General features: G+C 42.8%; 1 protein-coding gene across 1 annotated transcript in view; it reads right to left on the reverse strand.

The window, feature by feature from the left end:
- znf407 (zinc finger protein 407) overlaps positions 1–10,240 on the reverse strand; it is a 253,669-nt gene that overhangs the window by 53,553 nt on the left and 189,876 nt on the right. The window contains exon 8 of the mRNA XM_037677291.1: positions 5,420–5,662. Coding sequence (XP_037533219.1) covers positions 5,420–5,662 — 243 coding nt within the window. The remainder of the gene's footprint in view (positions 1–5,419; positions 5,663–10,240) is intronic.

Here is a 10,240-nt window from a genome sequence, read left to right on the forward strand (position 1 = left end):
CACACACACACACACACACACACACACACACACACACACACACACACAGCACATAAAAAATCCTGTATATGTACAAACAGCCACGCTCAGTCCTTGGGGCAAAGAATATAAGATGGGAGATGAAGTTGTGTGTGAAATGGTGCGTGCCGAGCTGAGATTCTCTCTTAGATGGCTGATTTTGGAGAAAGACGCTGACAGATCACACACACACACACACACTCAAAACAGTATTTTCAAACAAACACACATGTCTGATAGCAGTCAAACAGGCTGAGAGCGCTCGGCTGCCGGCCCAGACTCACATCACTCACTCTCCTCCAACACACAAACAACATCACTAAAACGCTGAGACGTTGCGGCGTGCACAAGCCACCAGACGAGAGCAGAAAGAGAAGATTGAGGGGGTCAAAAATGAGCAGATAGTTGTAAAGAGATACCGGCGCAGCCTGGGGGGGTTATTGCATGCTGCTGAAATGTGGGATGTTTATATGAAACAGGGTGACTGATGATGTGACATCAGTGTGTGAGTGCAGCGTTGGTTTAAAACACATCGTGCACATGGCAACCCCGCAGAACCGTGTGTGTAAGAACTCACAAAGTAGCAGCTTGAATCATGCACTGCAGGCAGAGCTGCACAGGAAGTTGTAGACGGATCCTCAAGGGCTCCGTCTAAACCAGGGCTATTCAACTAAACTGCTCAGGGGGGCCACAGTTACTGAAAGCCAAGAGCTCAGGGGCCGGACAGCCAGCAATTATTGTCATTAAACAAAATTTTATGGTTTAAAATTTAGTTTTATTTAAAATGAACCCAATGGTAGGCCAAACAGAGGTCACCTATGGTCCTGATTTGGCCCCGGGCCTCCAGTTGAATAGCCCTGGTCTAAAGCCTGGAAGTAATTACACCGAGAGATTACTCTAAAAAACATCTGTGTTGTTTATTTACAAAGTTTAATATCATGGGGACAAATGTTGAGCTAATTTCTGAAGTGCATTTAAAAAGTCTGCAAAATAATAACAATACAAGAAATCTAATCTTTCTGATAAGATGAATAAACTTGTAACAATTCAGGGGTTTGATTAAAATTATGATTTACTGTAAATTACATTAAACTGAGTTTATCAGCTGAAAGAAACAAATTATTACCTCGAGGGTCTATGAAAAATAAATTACAAACAAAAAACTTGGGGAGACCGTCAAGTCTGGAGGGAGTCTTTGCCTCAGGTGGGGGAGTAATGAGGGCGTTGCTTCGGTCGATCAAAGTGAAGAAAGACTTGAGACCAAAAGGTAAAACTCTGGATTTATTGAAATACGTTCAAACCCTCACCTCATGAGGTTTTGTCATGACTGAAAGAACTTCCTTCATGGGGGGGCCGGGCTCAGCCTCGGAGAGAGGGTGAGGAGCATCTGCTCCTCTGCAGCGAAAGGAGTCAGTTGAGGTGGTTCAGGTGTCCGATTAGGATATGACCTCCCTTTTAAGGCAGACCCAGAACAGTCTGGAGGGAGGTTAGATCCTCTCTGTCCAGGAAAAACCTCGGGGTTCTCAGGAGGAGCGGGAGAGCCCCTGGGGAGAGGGAGATCTGTTCACTCCTGGACCTGTTTCCTCTGCGACTCGAAGATGGAGATGCAGATAAAAGTCCTGCACTAGATGTAACTTATGTATGAAACAGGACTGAACATGTTTCTTCTTCTGCAGGAAGCTGAAAAACTGCGGACAAAACTAAAGTGTTCAATAAGATTAAAGTTATGGTTAAGTTAACGCAACGTAGAGCTCAGTCTGAGTGAGAACGTCAGCTGATGTGATAAAAGAAGTTGTTTTGTGGAAACGGTTCATTGAAGAGTGCAACACTGAGTCTTCCTCCTGCCATAAAGATAACAAGGAAACATAAATATCTTTGATGTTGCTCTGAAGAGAGACGCCCGTACGAACACTGTCCATTCTGCACGATGTAAACAGTCAGTGCTGAATATTTTACACCACATCTGTCCAGAGAATAATCAGATTTACTTTATTTAACGCTGAAGTAAAAACACAGCTTCTCATACAGCTGCAGTCTGAAGAATTAAACTTTTGCTTAGGAAAACTTATTCAAAAGTATTTTTAATGAACATAAATAAAAAAAAAGGTACAACATTAACATTAAAAAAGCTGACGTGATTAAAAAACAAACAGATTGAAAAGGTCTGGCACCACTCTCCTGTTTAAAATACGAGTTGTTATAACAAAGGAAAACTAAAACCAGACTTAAAAGATATTTAATTTGCCACTTAAGTCTTCTGATTCTTGGGTTTAATTGTTAAATTTGAAAGGTCGCCTGTTGGATTGTTTAGTTTTATCCTTGAAAATCTGATTTATTATACAAAAACCTTTGTGGATAGTTTATTCTGTTTATTTTGATTAAACATATGCAGTCTTCAACAGGATTGTATATATTTTTTTTATTACGCTGTAAACTTCAAGATTTGTGTTAAATTAATTTAAACTCTTTGCAAATTAAAGTTAAGTACAAGCTTTAGATTTAAAATCACATTCAGTTCAAGTTTAAATTTATTATTGCAGACATAAATCTTACTACACTGATGCTTTTTCTTTAAAAGTCAAACTTGTTAAAAAAAATTCAAGTAAAGCAAATAACAAAAATTATGCAAAATGACTAAATATTTATAATTTCCTGCTGATCCATCCAACAAATATCCACTAAGAATGCCCAAACTTGTAAAATATGATGTTTTTTAAATCTGAAGTTCCTCTTATTTGGACTAACTCATAAAACGAGTGGTGCTGAAGAAACAAAAGGTAACTCTTTGTCTTTGCACCCCTTCTTTCTGTCTTCACGTTGTTTCCACAGGTGTCAGAAGACATTTCATGGCCCGTGCAGATGTGTGAATACGCCACACCCGCTCCGAGTGCTAATTTACTCTTTTAGGTTTAATCTCCCTGCGAGTGGCTTTTCTCGCCTTTTTAATTAGGCTACGGGGAGTCGACGCCGACGTTAGACACAAAGACATGGAGACGCACAGTTCCTGCTACCTTCTACACCCTCATCCACTGAAATGTCCCAGACTTGAGACACACTTTGGTAAGACAGTCCTCACCGGGCCTCTGTGGGCCTCCTTCACACTCCGACTCCTCTCGGCTCAGACAGGACGGGAGGAGGAAGAAGAGAAAAATAACTGAAGGCTTTTCCACTTTGGTAGATATTCTCATTTATCACATTTTTTTCCATTTCTAACCCATTTGTTAAGTTTAGGCAGCACTAAGAAACTTCAGATTTTGCTAAAACAAGCGGCAGCAGAGAACGGTTTGAAAACATTTTTTATAATTAATTAGATTTTTCAGCACATTTATGATTTAAACTGGCAAAAACAAGTGGTATGCTGTTGTCCCCAGTCTCTGAGGGCTTTGAACAGTGAATGTTTGTAGTTGTCCAGGTCAGTACTTTTCGGGACTGAAACTGAACAGGGAATGCAACTAAACCTAAGTGTTTTTAGTGCAAGATATTCAGGTGTGTAAAGCCCTATTCGCACGAGATTAGTTTTACCCAGGGACCACATGTAATAAATAAATTACTCCCCAAAGCCTGCTTTTTATGTGGCACATTCGCATGGGACAACCAAAGTCTGAGATTTAGCTGAAATTTACGGACATCTTCCAGATATGATGTTAATGCGTAGCGTTGTCACGACCGGGCCGGTCCATAATAATGTGCTTAATGTGCCGGTCTCAGGCTGTGATGTGGTTTTACAAATCAGCTAAAAAAAAAACTAAAGAATGCACAATATAACATTGTGTTAATCTACTTGTTGAGGAGGAAGCAGATCTGACCGGCTGGTTTAAATAAGAGGTTAAAAAAAAGCCACGTTAAGCTCAGATGGACAACCTGTCACCGGCCGTGCGCGTGAGCGTCCACGCGTCCGCTGACCCGCCGGTTGAAATGGACTTGCGATCTGTCCAGGGTGTCCCCTACCTCTCGCACAGTGATGGCTGGACATGGGCACCACCAGTGAATCCCGCTACCCAAAAAGGAAGAAGCGGGTAAATATAATGGATAGATGGGTCAGTTGATCATGTGCGTGTCTCTGCACCTCCTGTCATCTGCGGTGAAGGAAGTAGCAGTATAAAAGCCAAAGCGAAAAAGAAAAATACATTAAAAAAATTAAAAAGCCGGAGCGAGCAGCACGTTCATTTAAAATAGCCTTGTTCTATAATTTTCCAAATGATTTTGCTTGAACAAAAACAAAAAGCACCTCATTACGTATCGGATCCTGAACATTTCTGTCCAAATCACAGAGATGCCTATTCGCATTGGATTAGTTTTACCACAGGACCTCGGACTTCAGCAAAATATAGTAGGTAATTTGCGGGGTAATTTTTACCGTACAAATTACTGACATGGCCGATTTGCACGGGACTAACAACACAAACAATCTCCGTAATTATTACAAATAGCATGTGGTCCCTAGATAAAACTAATCCCGTGCGAAAAAAATAGGGCTTCAATGTATACAAGTGTGGAGAAGAACAGAGGGAGGTTGTTTTTTGCTTGTCTGAGGTGGTGCAGAGTGATGGATCCTGGTGAGTGAAGGGATCCATTTTATCCACCACCAGGTACAACGAAGGAGCCGGTGGGATAACCAATGTTGGCTTTGGCCACCATAGATTAATCTTTGGCCACCACAATCATTTGAGGAAACTATACTTTTAAGTAATATAAAACCTAGAAAGTATATTTTTCTCAAATGATCACAGTGGTTGGTTTACATGGCAGTAGCCATCTTGGATTTTGATGTGGCATCTCAATGTTCAATACTGACCTTTCATACACTTATATGCAGCCGCACACTAAAATGGAAGTCGGTACCTCACTTATTTTTCAAGTTATTGTGGTTACAAGACAGGAAGAGGATACTTCCAAGTCCACTCTTAGCTCCACAACGGTAAACAAACAAACAAATTCACAAAAAGTCTGTATCTGGTTCCAAACTAACTTGTTTAGTTTTGTATAATCAGTATTGTATTGTATTGTATTGTATTGTATTGTATTGTATTGTATTGTATTGTATTGTATTGTATTTGCAACATCAGTTCTAGAATTGTGCCGCTCGGGGTGGCTGCATGTTGGAGTAGTTCTGTTACAGTCATGTTGAGTTACTGCTTTTGGAAACTTTAATTCCTCTTTTTTCTGGATGTAAATCACTCTTTTCAGACGATTACTTCCTCTGGTATTGGATGCTGTGCAGCTGGAAAGATTTTTACTGAAACCTTTTTACTTTTGGGCGTTTGTTATGATATGTAACCATGGCAACAAGGTGCTTTTTTAACAACCAGGAGTAGCTGATTAACATCTCAAAAGCTCAAATACCGCAACTACAGCCCCAAATCCCAAATGAGTTGAAAAAGAGGTGACGTGGACAAATTACCGTCAACCTGGTGGCGGTGCTTGAGTGCCTGACCGCCGGGATCCTGGAGTTGGTGGGAAACTCTGCTCGTGACAACAGGAGGACCGGGATCATCCCCCGCCACCTTCAGCTGCCTGTCCGTGGTGACGAGAAGCTTGGCAGACTGCTGGGAGGAGTGACCATTGCACAGGGAGGAGCGCTGCCCAGCATTCAGGCAGTCCTGCTGCCAAGGAGACCGAGAGACCCGCCGGATCTGACAGCAAGCTGGATCAGGGTGGACGGATCGGTATCTGTGGCCAGATTCTTCAGATTCGCTGCAAGAGATACTTCCTGCCCACAGCTATCAGCACAGCATCTATAACAACTCTTCAATGAATCCAGGATGATGAGCTACGACAATGCTTAATTTCCCTCTGGGATTAATAAATTATTTTTGAATTGAATTGAATTTAAATGTTGGTTAAATATCCTTTCATCATCTACTTACAAAAAAGAAGTCACACAAAGATAGGAGAAGATTTTTAACCCAGTTAACTTGCGAGGGCAGACAGTCATGAAACACTTTGACAGATGTTTAAAGTTACATGCTTGGAACCTCGTCGTGAGAATCTGCATCCGGACAGTGAGTAGGAAGTGTTTTATACATGCTTATCAGCATGATGACCTCGCTTCTTTGACTTGGAGACATCAGGTGCCTGTAGGCTCTTCCCTGAGAGAGAAAAAGAACTCTGCTCCTCACACACATGGTTCAACATTCATTTAACTTTAGCACTTATAAACATCCATAAACCTTGACCTAAATTCCCCTGACATTAATGTTCCATCACTCGCCTACAACCTATTTTACATGTTTTGATCAGTAGCCTACCGAAGTGTTCAAACATAAAAAACAGCTCTGGTTTGCATTTTTTAAGCTCTTTGGCCCCAGCCTTCATTTACAAGTACATCTACTGAAACACCACTTGTAGCAGCAATAACACGAGATCAAAACTCCTTTTTCCTTCTTTCTCCTCCCTCCTTTTCTTCAACAAACAAACCAAAGATTTCCCCAAACAAAACGGAGCACTAAAAGTGGAACTGCAATAACAGCAGTAGTGATGGTGGCTTGTTGTGGTGGAAATAAGAGGGCACTTAATTGGGGTCTGATAGTCTAATGGGCAACCTGTCTGATTACCAACTCTGCACATTGGCTTAAATTAGCCCACTGATGAGAAGCCAGGGGATTCAATTATGCTGGGGAAGAAATAAGGGGCCCTAATAGGCCACTGTATCAGGAAACATGGGACTGGGCAGGGCTAAAGTGCTGCTAATTGGTTGTTTAGTTGGGGAAAAGTTGAGCCTGTAGCTAATTAGAGATGGTGACATATTTGGAGAGCCACCAAAACAGGCGACGCATGGAGGGGTGGAGAGGCAAAGGAGGAACATGAGGGTCCCTGGCACGGCAAAAGGGGGGCAAAGGTCGCGTTGGAGATCTCAGAAGTGCACTTCAGCCAATGAGAGCGCGGATCAGGGAAAACATGTTGGTGCTGTGGAGTACCGTTGCCTCGGAAAGGGTCACAACAGGGCACGATATGGTGAAAGTGAAAATTTGCAGTCTGCTCTCGCCTCTCTATCTGCTCTAATAATTATTTTTACTTTTCTTTTTTAAGTTATTTTGACTCATACTTTTCACCAATAACTGCTGCTATGTGTGTTTCTTTCTCATCTTGTGTAGATTAGCGGTGTGCCACAGCTGGATGAGTGTCCTAATACCACCGTCCCAAACACGAGAAGGCGCCCTGCCTCACGCCATTCACATAACACATTGTATGCACACTTTATTCATAAAACAGACACTGAAGCTACAAGTACAGCAGATATTTCTTGTTTTTAATAGTTGTAAATCCCTTCAGAGTATCTAAAAACAAAGAGTTTATGTAAGCGATTATCTAATTCACGAGGGAATCTGTGTAGTGAATCAAAACAAAACCGGGACCGCAGCACTCAGGGAAGAGTTTCTCATTAGCTGCTGAAACCAGCTCAAGACAGAAAAAGCAATATTAAAGGGAGTTAAAAACACATTTTTAAGAGGCTAAAACAGCAGCTGGACTGTGGTTATTATCTTCCACTTGAACAGCCATCTAAATGCCATGATCAGAAGAGGCGCTTGTTAAAAACAGATTTCCGTTCTTCGGCTGTGCCCTACATAGCCATCTGCAATGTTTCAGAACACTGCAACATAAGCACAAACATAACCTAACTGTGTCACCGCAACACCAGGGAGCATACATCATGCGCCGTCAATCTGCCTCAAGTCCTCCGACGGCGACACGAGCCGTCCGGATGCTCGAGAGGAGGCAGAGTTCTGACCCAGTCTGGCAAAGACACCGCTTGTCCCGGCGTCATTCATCACGGGGAAACAAAGTCGTCTGAGATGACCTGAAGGAGGCGAAAAACTAAATGTAGGCAAAAACCTACAGTGTCTACTCCGACAGCACCTGTCAGTCACGACTCTGGACAGCCGATAAATATCAGAGCGGAGACCCTCGGACCGACGCCAGGAGGATGAAAGGCGAGGACGAGACGAGAGAGCGTTTGCTGTGTCTGATGTGTGATGAATGCAGCCAGTTGGGAGAGTTTTCATGCTCATTGGAGCAGGTCATTACGCAGGAAATGCTGCTTGCTGGTCCCAGACCGGCCCTGGATTGGTTTCTGAGATGTATACAACTGACGAGCGTGTGTTCAGGTGTGTGTTTTCCTTTATAAAATGCACAGCTAACCCCAAAAAGACTCACAGATCTACTGTTGCATGTCTCCTGGGGGACAAACATCCAGCATCTGTTCCTCAACTCTCATACTTGAACAAGACAACATACAGAAAGTGGATGTTAATGAGTAAAAACTGGATATTAAAGAACAATTAGACGGTTTTATTATTCCCAAGTTCTCCAATGAACTCTGCAACATTCAGCCAAATGTTCAGGTTTTACGTTCAGAGCTGTGTCAGGGTATCCAAACTGATTTCTAATTAGGTTTGTAAACTCACAGAACAAAAACGACCACGGATGTGTCATTTGTATGTAATCACAGGGTTCTTACACAACTTCCACTTTGTATTTTCAGACTATAATTTTCTCATGTTGCATCTTGAGCCTTCATGTAATTTTTTTTTTAAAATAATAACAAAAGAACAATTTCAGTACATCTTTGTACATTATCCATAATATTCTGCAGCTCATCACTTCAGCTTCATACTCTTCATTTGCAACGATAACCTACTGTCTCAGCCTCAGTTTCACAAATCGAATGGTGCTAGTTTTATACTGGTTTAAACAGGCCCGGTAGTTCAGCAGACGTGAGCACTTTGAAGCGTTTTAGTGTCTTAAAGCAGCAGATCGTGGCTGTCCTCGATGCACTGTCCACAACATCAGAAACAAAAGTGACAGAAAGAGAAGAATACGTTTCAACTGGGCTTTACTAATTAAAAACAGATGCAACCATGTTTGACTCATCACAGCAAGAAAAGATTCAACTTTTCTGACACTCCCATCCTTCATTTATGAAGGGAAAATTATGACAGATTGTTCTATTTCGTATAGGCTTCGCCCTTTAAGACTGTAGCTAGTGGGTGTATCCCTAGGCGCGCAGCACTGAAAACTTTAGTCCACGCCCACCTGCTGTGTGGGCCTTACCCCCGGTCCGTATAAATTACGGTGAGACCGGGTAATCGGCTCCCATTTTTTCTTCAGCCAGCTTGCTAAAACTGTCAGAAGAACGAAGAAGGAAAAGTTGTCCAGCTTTGACCAGCACAACCTTTGCTAAGGATGCCCGAGTCTCCGCCACGCCAACCTCTTGCCGTCAGGGTGAGCTCTTCCTCCCCCAGGAGAAGCAGACGAGCAGCATTGTTCAAGGTAAGCGCCGAGGAGTGCTTTTCCGTGGCGGGCCGCTACCCGCTGGACGACGCCATTGCCGTTTCTAACGTTTTTTTCCAGAGGTAATCGAATGATTTCCTCAAATAAGGAGATGTTAGCAGCAGCCCCACTGAAAGTTTTTCCTTGGAGGGCTGCTACCTGCTGGACGACGCCACCGCCTTTTCTAACGTGCTTTTTTTCCTCGCGGTAATCAAATGATTTCCTCAAAAAGGCGATGTTAGCAGCATCCCCGCTGAATGTTTTTCCGTGGAGGGCTGCTACTCCCTGGACGACGCCACTGCCTTTTCTAATGTTTTTTTTCTCGAGGTGAATTGGATGATTCCCTCGAAAAAGGCGTTGTTGGCAGCAGGTCCGCTGAGTGTTTTTTTCTGTGGCGGGACGCTATGCGCGGGACGACGCCACCGCCTTCTTTGACGCAGAATCACGAAGTGAAAGGTGTACGGAGACACAGAGCGGTGTCACATCCACTAGCTTCACAGTGAGACCTAATGATGGTCCTGCACGCTCTGATCAAAGCACATTCTGAGCTTTTAGATCAGGTTTCACTTAAATTCTGTCATTAAAACAGCCCTGCTGTTAGTTCTGACGTTGGCAAAGAGAGTGTTTGTTTGCTCTCTGTTACTTCTTCATGTCTCAGAATTCAAGCTGACGGCAGTTCAGCTGTACTGCGTTTTAACTCTGCTCTGAAAAACATCACAAGCTCATTCAGATAGAGAGTGATAACCTTGGATGGGTTTTATCCTCTTCCTTATAATTCTGAGGCTGAAGCAACATCTCACCTCCTTCTGTCCCATGCGTGCATTTTTCATGTTATGTGGCGCACATGGCCGCACAGCGCCGTTTTCAGCGTATGTTCGTGCATTACTGTGACATATACATACATACATTGTATGTATACATTACATATACATGTACCTATATGTGTGTATAT

Source organism: Nematolebias whitei, chromosome 5 (genome assembly GCF_014905685.2).
Source record: "Nematolebias whitei isolate Nwh7 chromosome 5, NemWhi1, whole genome shotgun sequence".
In the NCBI taxonomy this organism is placed as follows: domain Eukaryota; kingdom Metazoa; phylum Chordata; class Actinopteri; order Cyprinodontiformes; family Rivulidae; genus Nematolebias; species Nematolebias whitei.